The 18,471-nt window shown below is 37.6% G+C and overlaps 1 protein-coding gene across 1 annotated transcript in view; it reads left to right on the forward strand.

The window, feature by feature from the left end:
• LOC140227991 (uncharacterized) overlaps window positions 1–18,009 on the forward strand; it is a 207,218-nt gene extending 189,209 nt beyond the window's left edge. Inside the window, exon 18 of the mRNA XM_072308389.1 lies at window positions 17,511–18,009. Within this exon, the coding sequence (XP_072164490.1) occupies window positions 17,511–17,636 (126 nt within the window). The 3' untranslated portion in view covers window positions 17,637–18,009. The remainder of the gene's footprint in view (window positions 1–17,510) is intronic.
• The last annotated feature ends 462 nt before the right edge of the window (window positions 18,010–18,471 follow it).

Raw genomic sequence — 18,471 nt, forward strand, 5'->3', positions numbered from 1 at the left:
ACAGCCTACAGGACTAGGTGGCAGCTCAAGTCAAAACAATTGTCAATAATTACACACGTTTCATACAAGAAAGGACTGCTCTGAGTCTCAGCTAATTTCAAAGTACAAGGCTTCCAAAATATTTCTCAGAACATTAAGGTAGAACCTAATGCATTACATCTTGCATACCACAACAAATATATTATATAAAGTATGACAAAGACATGTCACAGGGTGCAATTGAAACTCAAACATATTGACATACAATATCACATACGTTGTTCTGCCTTGCTACTGCTCAGTGCGAGGTAAGATACGTTGTTCTGCCATGCTACTGCCGTGGTGCGCAGAACAACTTGCGTTGTTTTGCCTAACCACGCACGTGATCCGAAGTTTGGGTGATCAGGCAAAACAACGTATCTACAAAAAGTCTTTGATATTTTGAACAAAAAAATCTCTTTTTGACTTAAATTTTAACTAGATACCAGAAGAATGATATAAGCCATATTTTTTTTTTTTTAAGTATCTTGGAAAATTATTCGACTGGAGAGAAATGGGAACAATTGGGCAAGTCCAAGATAACACGCGCGTTACGTATGGGACATTCAGAGAATTTTATGACCTGAAAATAGTGTTAATGGCCTTTGATCATATTGAACTTTATCATGGTGATTGATATCTAGGAGAAGTATAATCATGTGAAAAATGACCTTCGCAATTGTATTCTAGAAGAGAAAATATGTGCCGTTACGTATGGGACTAGAAAACTTTTTTTTTTGGAACATTTTTTTCAACCTCAAAACTCTCTGAAAGTATTTCATTCTACAACTTGTAAATCACTGTGATGAAAATCACAACACTCAAGATTATCAGAGGTAAGTTTCATGTCATGAGGCAAAAAGCTGTAATTACAGGTTCTAATTAAAGACAGACATGATGTGTTACGTATGGGACAGTTACGTATGGGACACTTTGTCCCCCATTCGTTTAGTGTGTGGAAAACCATGTTTAATGGGTATTTTGCATAATTATTGAAGTAAAATCTGTTGAAACTACTCAAATACTGATCTAGATTGTCAAGGGAACAATATTCCCCAAATATTTACCATCATAATCATATTCAATCATATTTTTATATTTTTATGACCAACCAGAGTATGCATGCCCTTTGTCCCCCATTCGTTTAGTGTGTGGAGAACCATGTTTATGGGTATTTTGCAAAATAATTTTGCAAAATACCCATAAACAAATTTTTGCATAATTATTGAGGTAGAATCAGTTGAAATTACTCAAATACTGATCCAGATTGTCAAAGGAACAATATTCCCCAAATATTTACCATCATAATCTTTAATCATATTGTGGCGGGCTTGGGCTGGTCGTTGTTGTGTGGCTCCTTCTGTTTGGTTGTCGTCGAGGGCGCACTGTCGCCACCACAGAATAAAATAATAGGACCGAGAGTTATTAGCAGTGTGATGTTGTGTTTGTTTTCCGGAAAGATTGATCAACTCCGTGGGCGAGATGTTAAGCCCAAATGTCCGAGCGGTAAAAACATATACAGAGTTAATCGACCTTTCGGAAACTAATAGTCTCGGTGGGGATGAGTTCTTAGGTCAAAGTATATGACCGTGGAGGGAAGATGGAATATACAAGGGGAGGAATATATGTGCAGTTTGTGTGTATGTGTGTGTGTGTGTGTGTAGTAGTAGTAGTAGTGGTAGATGTGTATGTTGTGTATGGGTTGTGTGGTGTGTGAAAATAGAAACTAAGTCAAGTGAGTCGTACACAGAAACAAAGAAAGACACAAGGTTTTAATACTCAGATTTCAGGTTCAACAAAAACAAAAATCAAAGTTTAATATTCCTTTTACAAAGTTCCAACTAGATCGCCACTGTTACATACTCACATATATGAGACTAAACGCCTGAAGTAATTAAAACTATCTTCAAGTTATTCATACATGCCTATACAAACCACTTTGTATATTCTAATATAGAATCCTCTATGTTTGATTTGTACATGTGCCTAAGTTCCTTTGTTCCGACTTAGTTAATGACTCGCCAGAATCCCTAAGATCTCCTGAAAGTAATACAAAGCATGTCTCTTATGGGCAATTCCGCGGTTAGTAACGTTACATTTGAACAAATTTAGATATTTGTTTTTACCACTAAATTACCATTTATTCATTTCAAGTCAAAATTATGTCAAAAACATGTTTATCCTTCCCAGGTTTATGATACAGAAAAGAATGAACACAATCCAAGAAATATTAGAATTGCTATAGCAACTTAAAGGGCTGGTTAGTAACGTTACGAAAAAAGGACATGACAAAAAAATCAATGTCTTGTAACAAAAAGTGTGCAAAAATTCAAGTTACTTCAAACAAATTGTTGCATTAATTTCAATTATTGCATCATGACAAATGTTCATGCAAATTTTTTTAGCAGTTCGACCAATAATTTTTTAGCTAGACCCCCAAAAGCATGGTTAGTAACGTTACGGTTAGTAACGTTACATTTGTCCGGAGTAATTCCGCAGGTCATTTCACCCTTTTGTAATTGACAAAATGTCGCATGACTTCTGGAGTATTTAGATGTATTCATCTTTAACCCTTTAGCAAAACTTTGAGGAAAAAATTTCAAAGGAACCCACTGTAATTTGCATTTAAGTGAATTTCAGCATCCCCAGTCCCACATGTACATTTTGAATGATGGTTTTAGATCTCGCAAAATCAATAAATACGAAAAATAAAATCTACTGAATTTGAAAGACCCTAATGATTGGTGAACATCCATGGCATTAGTTGATACCTAGATCAAAGGGTAAGATAAAGAGGCACATTTCTTTTATCCATGTCATGTCCACCTAACTGCGGAATTGCCCTTATACTCTAGTAGAATTTGAATTTGCCAAAAGATCCCAAAACATAAGTTGAAATTTTACATGGGGACATAAGGGGGGGGGGGAGGTTGTAGTTGGTATGTTGAGGAGTGAGCAGAGAGTAGCTCGTTACCTGGAGTAGAACTCAAGAGTCTCCTGTACATATAGGGGGGAGGGAAGGAGGGAAGTTTATAGTTATGGGGTGTGTTGAGGAGTGAGCAGAGAGTAGCTCGTTACCTGGAGAAGGACTCCGAGAGTCTCCTCCCTAACTGAAAAATTTTACTGCTTATACCGGGTGTCCCAAAAAAAGCGGAACGGTGGATTTTCAGTACCTTGCGTTCTAAAAGTGATATATTTTTTGACATCATTAGAAAGAGCATCTTCCGCAGAAGACCATGACACCAAAATCATTAAATTTGGTTGAGCACTTTTTATTCTACGCCAATTTCTGTAAATACAGTCATTTTCAATTTTTTGCGACTTATGAGATAATAATTTGGGTGCGACACGCGTTCCATACGGTGAATTGTGTAAGCTCGTTGATCCATGTCAACAAAAGATAATGCTTTCATATTGGGAGCGCGCGCGCACACACACACACACACACTTTTTTTTTTCCTGGCCTGTGCCCAATGTGAAAGCTGTATTTTTTGTTGACATGGATCACCGAGCTTACACAATATTCACCGTATGGATCGCGTGACGCACTCAAATTGTTATCTCATAAGTCAAAAAAATCCGGCGAAATTTGACAATGACTGCATTTTCAGAAATTGGCATAGAATAAAAAGTACTGAACCAAATTAAATGATTTTGGTATCATAGTCTTCTGCGGAAGATGCTTTTTCTAATGATGTCAAAAGATATATAACTTTTAGACCGCAAGGTACTGAAAATCCACCGTTCCGCTTTTTTGGGGACACCCGGTATAGGCTTAATGCGGACGTCAAGGGAATCGCTACGCGGAGGTAGCTACGGTATGCGCTAAGCGCTGAACTTGTACACTCCATAGATTTTGTGCTAGTTTGACGTCGCAAATATCTTATTATCTCGACAAATATCACTTTCCATAGTATGGGTTCCGTGTTACAATAAATTATGAGTTATTTGCCAAATGACCAGATACATACAATGAACCAAATTCCTCTAGTATTGACCAGAATCAACAAAATAGCAATAATTTTCACACACGAAGGATCCAAATCACACACTGACGTGGCTACGTCATAACAGCGATGCGAAGCCAAAGCTCACACACAAACTTGTATCATTTTGCAAGTTAGCTTCCGAGGAGTAATAAGATTTATTTCTATTCACCAAAAGCTAATTCGTGTATTAGTATTTCCACCTTATTTTTCTGAAAGATTGAGAATTTAGGGAATTTTGGATATGAATTAGATTAACGGCCAAAATATTAAAGATAATAAACGAGGGACGGTCTGTAATCCTGAGTGAACACTACGCGGTACGCGCATCTACCGGCAGTGTTTTGGATCCTTCGCACAGGACAAATCGTATTCAAACTCCATATTCCTTCATATTTCTGTCAACATAGGGTAAGTTACCACTCAAATATTCGCTACACATACTAAATCCTTCAATTATTAAGATATTCCTGGCCGACAGTTCATAACAAAAGGGTATTCCCTACATTCTTCAATGCCTTATAGAGTGTAAGAAGTTGCTGAATGCAATGTGCATTAACCATTTCTATACTTATAACACGTATCCAAGCAAAACAAATTCAGCTAAGGATAGGTCAACTGTAGGTCATTAGTGCTGTAATCTTTGATATTGGAATACCGACCAATGACTAAATTTCAGATTTCTATTCTCAGATCAGTTATGCTATGAGTTATATGCTTATCGTGACTAAAGCAACTCTAATGACTTCTATGACAATTCACAGCTAAAGCATAAACTTCTAGCGACTTTACAATTCATCTTACATTTTGAAGCAGTGAGAGAAGAGAAGAGGTGGAGAGTGAAGAGAAGAAAGTAGACATAGCAACAGGCAGAAGGATATAGAGTGAGAGAATAGGTGAAGAAATAGAATAAGGCGCTGCTTCGTTACTGATGAAAGGAATACAAACAAAGAAGGCTTGAATAAAACTACTAGTAGAGGACTGTAACGAGGTTGGCTCGTTACACAGCCCCCCTCCCTCTGAAATGCGTCCTCGCATTTGTAAGTTTAAAATTCATCTGAACTTTACATAAGCCAATATCATACTTATAAAGTATTTCTTCGAGGAGACAATTTATGGAAGTGTAATAGGCCACTTCATTTATTTCCAAAATATAAAATACAATCATAACAAAATCATCAAAGTTCCAACTTTGATCTATAAAACAGGCATTTAGCAGATACCAGTCTTTGCTTTCTGAATATGTGAATGCGGGTCCTACATACACCCATCCAAACATAAACTCCTCTCGAGTCACATCAACGACCAAAAATTACGCACACTCCAAAACAGTCAATATATACCAAATATCCTGTATCTATATCCATAAACCTCAAGTGAAAATGTGCGTTAAGATACTTATTTCAGGAAGCAACGGCTAATACTTACCAAATTAGCCATTCTATTCACCACATTCCGGTAATACTTTTTGGAAAACAAGTTTTGGTTTCCTCAAAGAAATGTTTAATGATTTTAAACATTTAAAACACCAAACATCAATTTCAGTGGCGTTACAAATGATTCACAAGCACTGAAGGATAGAAGAAAACAGAGTCAGAAAGAGAGAGAAAGGAAAGAAGGAGTGAGAAAGATACGGTAGAAACATCTATCCTTCAGAGATAACTTCAATATATACACATCAGATGGGAATATAAACATGCACTGAATGATACAAGAAAAACAGAGAGAGGGTGAGAGAGAGAAAAGAGGGAAGTGACAAGAGTGAATAGGAAAGATAAAAGGTGAAGACAGATAGATACGGTAGAAAGATCCATGCATCATTCAGAGATAAATACATCGCATAATAAGAAGACTGGTCGTGCAGAGATCCACAGGCGCGGCAGGATGCGGAGAGAAAAGGGATCCGCCGAGAAACACGGAGGGAAAAGAAAAGAAAACAGCCAAAATAGACAAATTTTAAAAAATTAATTCCGGAAAACCTTATATTGAAACCGAGTATAAAACCCTCCGCCGGGGAGGTGCAGAGTTTCAATCACTCTGTTGACTGTCTCTCCGTTTGAGAGAACATGGAAAAACGACTGCCGCTCCATATTCCCTGCCGGACGTCTACTTTCTCCCCTTTCCAGGGAGAGCCGGCACTGGGACATTAAACGGGCAATATGGTCCTCTGGATCGACAGTCTGGGTTCCCTGATGTTCAAAATGGAGCTCCTCCCACTCCTCTCCACCCAAGCTAAGGACGTCATCCTCAGGGGTTGGCTCTGGGTCTGTGGGGCTGAAGTCAACCTCCGGGGACGGGGACGGGGCTGGAGACGACGGAAGTGGCTCCTTTGCCACTTTGGCAGGTAAGTCAGCCTCCGGGGAAGGGGACAGGGCTGGAGATGACGGAAGTGGCTCCTTTGCCACCTCGGCAGTCAAGTCAGCCTCCAGGTCCATAGGTACAGGATCAGGGGTGGGACTAGGCGAGGGGGTCTTCGGGAGGTCCTTGATGGGCGAGATCTTTGGCGGTGGGAAGGGAATGGCAGGGAGTTCACGGGGTTGTCGGTATAAGGGGAGAGCGGGACGAGTTGGGTGCCGCCTGGTGAAATCGGGGGTCGTGTGGATTGGAGATCGACTTTGATCCCGTCGAGACTTGAGAGTAGCATGTCGCCGTTCTTCGTGTTCTGTCATTTTGTCCTTTCGGCAACTTTTGTAAGTACAGAACCTGCAGGTGAACGGCATTTTGCTGAGGGGGAGAAATAGGAAGAGAATAAGAGTTGCCTAGTAGAAATAATCAGGTGGTTTTCTATTTCTAATAGGATAGCGTCTGGCTTGTTGCGTTTGGAAGGATGTCAAGTCTGTACGTTCGGGAGGTAAGTTACTCAAAATTTCGTCATTGTCATCATCACTTGAATGGTCTGAAGTAACCCCTTCAATCAAGTGGGTATCTGATGGCGTCTCTTGACATGGGGCTAGTTCTTCCCCTGTGTAGGGTTTGAGACGGTCGAAATGTACTATCTTTGGTTTGCTTCTGGGAGTGAGTTGAATTCGTTAAGTCACATCAGAGAGTCGAGTGATGACTCTGAATGGGCCTTCCCATCTGTTAGTTAGTTTGGGACTTGCACCCTTCCTATGAAAGTCATTACGAAGCCACACTAGTTGTCCGACTTTGAAAGTTTCACCTGAAGTTTGCCTGTCATAATTTCTCTTCTGTTGTGTCATGTTCTTTTTGGCATGTTTGGTCACCCGTGTATGGATGTCTTCCATACAGTCTCTAAGTTCGGCAGCGTAATCTGTGCGTAATTCTTGGGCAGAGTGTTGTGCTACCAGATCTATAGGTTGGGTAACCTCGCGGCCAAACATCATCATATTTGGGGTTTCTTGGATTGTCTCATGAACAGTGCCTCTATAGGCAGCAGTGGCAAATGGGATATAGCGATCCCAGTCTTGTTGGTGTTCAAGAGGGTCGATCATCGTGGCTAGCATTCCTGATAGTGTCCTATTGAAATGTTCTATCATTCCGTCTGACTTTGAATTGTACGGAGTAGTTTGTGTTTTCTTTGCACCTGTTAGCCTACAGACTTCTTGAAACAAATTCGACTCGAAGTTACGACCTTGATCTGTATGAATTTCTTTCGGTACATCATACCGGCAGACAAATTCCTCAACTAACTTCTGCGCAACCGTGTGCACTTGTTCATCAGGAATGGCATAGGCCTCAACAAACTTATTGTAGTAATCTGCTACCACCAAAATATACCTATTGCCATCGTAGGTCGACGGAAGGGGCCCTAAAATATCTAATGCAATCCGCTCCGTCGGACTGCCAGATTGTCTCTGTTGCAACAGTGCTCTTCGCTTCTTCCCATAAGTTTTCCACCTACTACATGCGGCACATTGTCGAATGAAAGATCTAACATCTACTTTCATCCCGGCCCAATAATAATGAAGCTGAGCGTTCTTTAGCGTTTTGGTAGACCCGAGATGTCCACCAAAAGTTCCGGAGTGAAGTTCCTGTAAAACTTCATGTACCATAGATTTCGGCAAAACTAGTCTATCTCTAGTAGTCCTACTATCTTCCGATTCCCATTTCCGGAAAAGAACTCCATTACACATATGCAACTGTCCCCAATGACCTAACAACACTGTGGTCCTAAACGAGAGAGGAGACATTTCCTCCTTTGTCGGCTTAATTCTGCGTTCTAAAGCCTCTATGACTGGCCTTAGACTTAGATCATCTAGTTGAGCCTTCCTTATCTCAACAGCACTACCATCATCCGACAACTGAGTAACACAAGTTCGACCAAAGTTTAGTTCGTTAGTTTCAAGTTCACATTCAGTTTCTCTACCACATTGTGTACAAGGTCGTCTCGAAAGTGCATCTGCATTGGCATGGCTACGACCAGCCCTATGAACTATCTCAATGTCATACTCCAGTATGCGCTAAGCGCTGAACTTGTACACTCCGTAGATTTTGTGCTAGTTTGACGTAAATATCTTATTATCTCGACAAATATCACTTTCCATAGTATGGGTTCCGTGTTACAATAAATTATGAGTTATTTGCCAAATGACCAGATACATATAACGAACCAAATTCCTCTAGTATTGACCAGAATCAACAAAATAGCAATAATTTTCACACACGAAGGATCCAAATCACACGCCGACGTGGCTACGTCATAACAGCGATGCGAAGCCAAAGCTCACACGCAAACTTGTATCATTTTGCAAGTTAGCTTCCGAGGAGTAATAAAATTTATTTCTATTCACCAAAAGCTAATTTGTGTATTAGTATTTCCACCTTATTTTTCTGAAAGATTGAGAATTCAGGGAATTTTGGATATGAATTAGATTAACGGCTAAAATATTAAAGATAATGAACGAGGGAAGGTCTGTAATCCTGAATGAATACTACGCGGTACGCGCATCTACTGGCAGTGTTTTGGATCCTTCGCACAGGACAAATCGTATTCAAACTCCATATTCCTTCATATTTCTGTCAAAATGGGGTAAGTTACCACTCAAATATTTGCTACACATACTAAATCCTTCAATTATTAAAATATTCCTGACCGACAGTTCATAACAAAAGGGTATTCCCTACATTCTTCAATGCCTTATAGAATGTATGAAGAAGTTGCTGAATGCAACCTAATGACTATAATATGATCTCCCCCTCCACATTAATAATAATGGAGATTATAGTGGTAATATAATGATAATCATAATATTAATAATAATAATAACAATAATAATAATGATGATAATGATAATAATAATAATAATAATAATGATAATAATAATAATAATAATAATAATAATAATAATAATAATAATAATAATAATAATAATAATAATATAATAATTATAATAATGGTAATAATGAGATAATCATAATAATGATGGTGGTATTCATAATAATGATAACAATAATAATAATAATAATAATAATAATAATAGTTATATAATAATGGTAATAATAATAAGATAGTGGTGGTATTCATAGTAATAATAATAACAATAACGATAATAATGATGATAAAAATGTACCTGTGTCTGAAGCAGATAAACGGGTGGTTCTGTGATCTATCAGACCAAGGTTTCGTGATAAAAACAAAAAGAAGAGAGCAAATGAAGACGAAAATATTTTATTTCTCTCAGCACAATAGCAACAAAAACACAACTGGGGTAGTCCTTCTCAGCACAAGATTACATACGTTAGTGCAGTGAAGCAGTTTTGGACAGTTTGCGCAGGACTGTCTTCAGAAAAGCTTTTTATCAAGAGCAGAAAATGGGGGAAACAGATTTTTGCAATTCTTAACAAAGTAACATTTCCGCCTCCCTATGTTGATCATCCCTATATTATGACTCTGCTCTCTGCTCTCCCCTAAATGATAATAATAATAATGTTAGTAATGGGCAATTCCACGGTAACTGACGTTACGCGTAAGGATTTTCATGAAATTGTTTAAGTTGTAGTTTTGTGAATGAAAGCACCTGGGGCTTGCAATTAGCATTGACCAATGAGTTCATGAGAATGAAGAAATAGGTGGAAAGTTTTTCTCTTAAACTGCATTTCTTTTCACATAGCAAGTGAAAATGTGTCGGTAACTGACGTTACGGAAAAAAGACATGGGAAATTATGGTGTAGATTTAAATGGAAATATCTCATGTCCCTGACTTCCAGCCTTCATGTGTTTAATATGGCAATACACCTAGGTTCTTAGGAACAGGTGTGCAAAATAATGTGCACTTTAGATATTTCCTTTTAGCACCATGCCAATTTCAGTGAAGGCATGACGGTAACTGACGTTACGCTTACATTTGCCATAGGGTTTACACATGCAAAATCATGATTGGGAATAGTTTTGTGATATTTTATAATTATGACCTTTCAGAATGATTTGTTTGATATGGGATCATACCTTGGTTCATCAATTATAAATACACAAACGAAATGAAACATTAGTCCATTTTCTTTGTGTTCTATGAAAACTTAAAGGTAAACATGTCAGTAACTGACGTTACGTAACTGACGTTACACATACTTTTGCTATGGGGTTTACAGAGAACTAATTTATTTAACAGGTTATGACTGCTGCAGTATGCCAATAACAATCCCAGGCAGTTACTTAGCAACAAATTAAAAACAAAATATAAAGACACAAATGGGGTGGGGCCCTTAGGGGACAAGCCCTCCCCCTCATGCCATAGCACAGTTGGGCAAAAATAATGTACATATGCAACAGAGGATATTTTTTGACATTTGTCTTAAGATTGAATGCTTATTCAAGAGTTATGATTACACAGAGCCATTTAGAATCAGCAGTTCCAAGTATAAATATATTGACATAACTAAGGGTTGTTTTTTTTTGTTTTTTTTTATGAACAGGAAAGTTTCTATCTAGAGTGCCCCACCTATTATACCCTGCAGATATACACAAAACACAGATATTTCAGTGTGCGAAAAAAAAAAAAAATCAGGTCATGGGGAAAACCACTTACAAATATCAACTCATAAATATGCATCAATATCTATGAATTCTACTGTGATATATTTGTTCTTCTATAAATTCTTTATTTTACTCCTCCTTCAAGTCATTGTTAGGGCCACAAATAAAAAAAAAATAATCTCCATTATCAATTGATTTAGATGAAAAGTGTTGCACTTTTAATATTTTTCTGTGAAGAAGAAACATTATGCTTTTTTGGTCAAAAGAGCATTATTGGTTTATTCCTTGCTTGAAGTAATAACTGTTTTTCTTTTCCTTTTCACTGATATATCAAGGCTTGCAAATACATCCCAGATACCATGAAATGGGACTTTGCAACGAAAGAATTCTAAGATCAATATAAACCAATCTTCCTGTTCATAATTATCATGTATTATAAAATGTCCCTGCATGAATGAAATAAAGTAATCAACAAATATGAACAATTTTTTTCCCCAAGAATCACCTCTCACTTTGAGCAACATCAGTGTTAAACGTTGAGCAACATCAGTGTTAAGTTTCAAAATGACAGTACATGCCTCATGTACCATAATCCAAGATGTGCCACATTAACTTAACCACACATTTAAGTGCAAGCGAAGAATCATATCTGTTTGTGCATTTGCCTTGAGGTGGAAACTGCACTATTAAAGCTTCAAGAAAAAAAAAAATCCTAGCAAAAGCAATCATTAGTAAAGAGTATACAACTTTTGGTATACAGCTGTACACAAGCTTTTTTTTTTTTATAGAAAAGGTGGTTACCATGTAACCACATCATTGATTAGGCCTACAAACTTTGGTAGCTCTATCATCCCGTAGGACTGTGAATGTACTGTAGTAATTTGAGTGCATATATTGCATGAGGTAAACTTAAACTTCCAGATGATTTAACTTTTTAAAACTTGTGTTTAATCAAAAATCAAAAGCTCAAGCCCTCCCCCCCCCCAAAAAAAAAAAAGAGAAGATAATCATGATAAATAAATGAATAAATAAAATAAAATAAAATGAAAAAAAAAAGTATCCATGGACATACCATGGTGATGACATCATTCTCTATCAAAGGGATTGCTGCTCTTTTGACTTCCCAGATGTACTGAAATGGTCTACAGTCAAAAATTTTGCCTCAGTTATAATTACTGTCATGGTAACTGACGTTACATACTGGTGTATGACATTTCGGTAACTGACGTTATACATTTTGTAGTGTTCATATAGACTCTCCAGTATGCCAAGTATCCTTATTTCTGGTATTGAAAGGAAGGCATATGGGCAGACATTAGAAATCCCAAGTTACATCCTACAGCTCACTTTCTTTGATGAATAAAGTTAAAAATTCCTTGTTTTTGGTAACTGACGTTACATCCATCATTGTCAAACTAATTTAAAGTTTTTATCAATTTCTTTAAAGTAACCGGCTTTTTTTTTCTATCATGTGGTAAAAGACTTCTCTGGTAACTGCATACATATAAAAGATTGTTGTTTAGATTACAAGTAAAGTGGATATACAGAGAGTAAGTTATGTGACAATACACTCTTTGTACCACTGAGTTATAGGCATATTTTGGCAGCCATTTTGAAAATCAAAATGGCCGCTTTTATTGAAAAACATAATGATTCCTAAAACTTCAACTCAAGTATTGTCTGAAAATGTATGGTGTTTGAAACAAATATCATTTTGAAATTTTGGCACCCGTGTCCTATATACCGTGGAATTGCCCTAATGATAAAAATGATAATAACAATAACAATAATACACTGAAATAATAATAATAAGAGAATAGGTAAATGAAAATGAATGGGGAGGGGTGCTATGATCCATAACTAAGAGTGGGCGGAAGAGACGCAAATAGGTACTGGATTGTTTTAATGTTTAAAATGAAATATCAATGATAATGAAGCTATTTGAAATAAGTAACCTTGAGAGTAACCTGGACATGATGGACAAAAAGATTCACTATCCTTGACCGATAAACTTTTTTTCTTAATTCCCTTGAGTCACCCCCATGTCAATGAATTATATGCAATAATAATGAAACCGAATGACTATGATCTCCCCTCGCTCAAAATATTAATAATGATAATAATAATCATAATCATAATCAATGATTATAATGATAATAAAAACAATAAACAGTATCAATGAGATAAACGGGCGGTTCTAGATCCATCAACCCATTCAGTTTTGATTATGAAAACAGAAATGAGGGAGCAAATGAAGACGAAAATATTCTTTGTGTATTTCTTCTCTCATAACGTGGCTGAAGAAATATTAAAGAAAGAATACGAAGCCCTGAGACCCGTGGATTTCCACGGGTTTCTTATACTTATAAAACCTAATGACTATGATCACAATAATGATATAACAGTAGGGGCATAATACGAATAATAGTATGATGATAATAATAATGATGATGTTTAGTCTGAAGCAGATAAATGGATGATTCTATGATATATGAAACCAAGTTGTGGTGATTAAAAGCAAAAAGGAGGGAGCAATTGAAGACGAAAATATTAAAATTTTCTCTCATAACGTGGGACAAGAAATAGGTATGAAAAAAAATGTGATGCCTTTAGACCAGCCGTGGATTCCCTCGGGTGCCTGCATGGATGCAAAAGCAGGGGTATAATTAAAATCAATGCCATAGTGTCAATATATAGTATCTCCCCGTTCAGACGGGAAGAATCTGTGGGCAGAACTTTCGGAGAATCTCATAAGCGTTTTTTGGTGATTTTTCCGTGAATGTTTGTTTGTTTGTTCTGCGAGGGTGAAAATGTGAGTGGGGGGATGGTGGTCATTGGTAGAAGAGAGCACAAGTAACGAAAAAATGAGAAAACTTTTCTTTTTATTTCATCAATGAAAATGTACAAAATCGTATACATGTCATGAGAGAAAGAAAAAATAAAACCCCTCAGACCCGTGGATTTCCACGGGTGCTGCTAGTGTGTTATACAATGCAGCTACGACGTAGCTATATTTATAGAGCTCTACATTGTGTGGTGAACAGTACCCAATATACTTGTAGTTGAACTGCAATTTTTCAATCTGCTTGTGTATTCGATTCCAGTACCCTTTAAATCAGAGGTCTATACTTAAAGGGACTGTATAGTTCTGGTTCAGATGAGAATTCTGATTTCAACTTTTACAAGATAATTAGCACTTCTTTTATGAAATATTGAAATAGCATACAATTCTAAGAGGAATTCAAAGATAACATGACAAAAATCCGTTTTGAAATGGCTGAGATATCCAGAAACGTGGTGTCCTAACAAAAGGTGGGTCACATTTTTTATTAGGACCACTTCATTTTACTTTGTATTTGTTTGTTTTTTGATATCTCAGCCATTTCAAATTGGATCTCCATCAAATAAACTTTGAATTCCTCTAGTCTTAGCTTTGTATGCTCTTTAATAATTCATATAATTGGTTTCCAATCATCTCGTAAAATGTTGAAAACTGAATCCCCATTTCTACTAGAACTATACCATCCCTTCAATGCTGATTTTCATTGTGTATTTTGCCATCTCCCCCCTCCCCCTTTCTGAAAATTATTCAGTCAAGTACATGTATTGTTTCAAGTGTCTATAAACTCAAAAGTAGCTGCAAAGTTGGGATGCTTTCTTCAGGACGATTGACCATTTGTGTACTGAGAGACCCTCCCAGCTAGCTACATGCATTTACATGCAATATGTATGGGGATGTCCCATACGTAACACATTTGTCCCATATGTAACATTATTTAATTACCTAATAAAAGATATTTCTTTTACTATTTTTTCTTCTTTCTATGGTATTTAACTTCTCTAAACAATAAATTAGAACTTTCCAAAAGGGCATTCAAATAACCTTCGAAATTTCAGAAAAAACCTAAAAAACTGACCTCAATTTGTTACGTATGGGACATCTCATGATAGGACACGAACCAATTTGCATAATCATTTGCATAATCCTTAAATTTTCATACCAAGTTAAACTATTTGATGAACTTCCTATGTCCACATATTAATCAAATGTCATTTGCTTTCCATTGAATAAATATGAATTTTTATAAATGTCCCATACTAACGCTGTATTTCACATTTATGCAAATGAAGCCCTTGAAATTTGCATAAATTTACATATCATTTTTTCCTTCATGGAAATCAAAACTTCAACTCATTAGCTTCAAAATGATACCAAACATGTCAATATTGAGCAAAGATGAAACTTTGCCTTCTGAGGGGACCTTATCTTGGACTTGCCCAATTCTAGTAATTTGTGGCTTTAAAATCTAAAATCGTGAATATCTCGAAAGTACCAAAACGCAGATACGTTGTTTTACCAAATCACGGCTGCGATATTTCTGTATGTACTCAGATATCAAACGAATATGACCTCTACCGGGCAGAGTAAAAATAGCAGAGATGTTCAAAAAACTTTTATGAGTGAGATTTTTATGACTCGGCGTCTCGGCGCTCGTGCGCATGCGCACGCGAACGAGGAGGGTGTCCCCCTCCCATGGTAGGGAGCTTTTTTAAATTATTAGCTCTTAATGATGCGATCTGGTGCATACTTAAGTGACTATTTTTTACTATATTTTGAAAGGCAAAAGGGAAATATACCTTCAATTGCAACTATCACTCTACTACTTTGAGCTCTGCTCCTTAATTTTGGCCCAAATTGCAGACTTCACCAGATGCGTGAGAAAAATGGGTGCCATGCGTGAGATTGTGAGACAGACCCTAAATGCTTGAGTCTCACGCAGAATGCGTGAGACTTGGTAGCTCTGAAATAGGGGACCGCAGGAATATGATTTCGCTCCACTTTGCTGTGCAGGTCCAGTCGGCACTTGCAGTGGCGCTGTACTGCAGTCCAACCCCAGCTACAGCCCCACCGTAAATGACACATAGCTAGCCACTTTCCTTACCTCTCTAACATTTACGCTTCCTTTTCTCGGTTCTCTTCGAAGTCGATGCTCGAGGTGTTTCTGTTTTATAACTCATATGAGCAAATATGGTCGGGATTGCATCTGGCTAGCTTCAGTTTTCTCGGTTCATAACCAAGGGCCACAGCCTGCCTGTCCACGTCAAAACATGCTTCTCAAATGGTCCTCGCATAGGCCTAACGTTACAACATGATATCGAGAATGCTTTCAGTTTTTATGTTCGGCTTCGTTGAACCGAGATTTCTCAGCCATACAGGGCACCTTCCACGATCCTTTTGTGGGTCTGGGATGGAAAAAAAGATTTTCCTGGACAAATTTCTCTACGATTCAAGCAAAATACTGCTTGACTCATCGCCATCAGCATGATGAAAGATTATCCTTACCAGACGACGGCAAATGTGTAGAACCGTTTCTACGCACGTAAATGTACTGGAACATAGCCTACTACTGTAAACAGTATAACTGCATGCACAGCGACAGGGCTACGCTGTGATAGACTGGAAATGCGCGAAGGGCAAACGCAACGGGCGTATCTACCATAGATCTGTAGTACTGTAGTACCGTCCACAGGTGTACTGTGCGAATATACAATACGCAATACATACAAACACACACACAGTACGTAAAAAACAATGTCAAATACTAGTAGCCATCGCCTTCTTCATGCATCCGGGTAACAATTTGCGTACGCATAATGAGCAGAATACGGCTGGGAAGAGTTGTGCCTCGGTGACGTCGGACTCTCCGCCAAGACTTGCTCATTAGCATATTCACCACACTTTTTCAACAAAAATGTACGAGCTTATTTGGTGATTTGAAAGTTTGTTTTTGGTGAAAGCAGTTCATTGGAGGTACCAACAACAACATATTTTTTTAAAATTCGTGAGGACTGCCTCACTTTAAATGAACACAAAAACAACAACAAAAAGAAGATTAAATTTCTGTATCACATTTTGTAACATACATACACACACATACCATAATTACAAAAACATTGAACTTTGAATCATATGTGTTTACAGAAATTGCATTTGTATGTGCAGGTGATGAGATTTTGCCTATGTGCCCCAACCCTGTGGAAAGAGCCATATGTCAGACCATTGTAGGCGTATTGCATGCGCTGTGTACGTACTGCGCACATGCTCAGAGGTAGCGCATACTGAGTTTGCAGATGACGCTCATGTTTACTAGCGTACAGTCCTTAGCAGCTGAGCATGCAATTGTCTCTTGATAATACACACATACGCGCTGCCCTCCTGCTTTCCCAGGCATGATTGACTGTGAATCTTGCCAAAAAGAGTAAAGCAAGAAGGATGCCCTAAAGGGTAAATTACAGAGTACTGACAACCAATCAATCTTAAGTTCATTGGGAGTGATATAAAGACAAATATACCAGGCCATTGTTCGAGGCACTGGTTGAAACTTTGTGCATTTGGTGACCTCATGCTCATAGTTTCAACCAGAGCCTCTCAGGCCTGGTATATTTGTATAATGTAACTACAACATAAAACACAGTGTGTAGACATGTACACAAATTTTAGATATGTATGTAAACAACTTGCATGTTTGCAAACTTGCCTCCATACATTTGAAATCCTTTCCTGTGCACAGGTTCAACAGAAAGGAAAACTCCTCACTGTCTTCTCCTCATCCCATTACTGCGGAAGATCCAATGAGGCTGCCTGCATCCTGGTGGACAGACACAAACTACGGACCATAAGGTTGGACACCTCATGAGGATATTGCCACCAAAGAGAATGATAGATAATTGTGTCCTTCTTTCAAATTCCCAGGATGAATTATCTATCGTAGGAAACTGCTGAAACATGTCTTCATGCCCTTGGTATATTACTTAGTATACCAACTTGAATTCACTGAGCACTTGATAACATCGTGGTAGACTGGATTGATATGTTGTAAATCTCATGGTTTTGTAAAGTATCTTGCATTTCCAATAGCTCAACTGACAAGTGTAGTATACCAGGGGGCATTTCATGAAGCGTTTTGGTCGGATATTTTTCTGACAAACTGTTACAAGCTCCTTAAATCCTTGCATCTGATTGGCTGAGAGCAAAATGCTTCCTGAAATGCCCCCCAGGATATCAGCAATCAAAACTGTATATTAATTCACAACACACACACACACACTCAACTGTATGCCCTGTTATGCTTAAGGTTGTCATTGTGCATGCCAAGCATGTTTAATAACATAAAACATGTATTGCTGAAGTAGGACTTCCACCCAATTCAGACACTTTTGAGAGGAACTGTATTTAAAAATATGTATGCATTAGCCTTCCATAACATATTTCTTTATGGCTTTAATTGTTTGATTAAAAGTCTGCTTTCTATCTTTTGGTATCTCTCATAATACTCGGAATACTGGACTTAAAACCTGAGCTCTTTAATCTCTAGGATATGATCTGACATTTGAATCTTCTTTAGACAGATTTGTCTGGTCTATGTCCCATCTTTGTTAATTCCAGTGTCATCCATTGTAAGTCTTGAAGCACTTGTCTAATACACATCGTTTATACATTATGGATGGTTATGTGCCAAAATAAAGTGAATA

This window comes from Diadema setosum, chromosome 4, assembly GCF_964275005.1.
Source record: "Diadema setosum chromosome 4, eeDiaSeto1, whole genome shotgun sequence".
In the NCBI taxonomy this organism is placed as follows: Eukaryota; Metazoa; Echinodermata; class Echinoidea; order Diadematoida; family Diadematidae; genus Diadema; species Diadema setosum.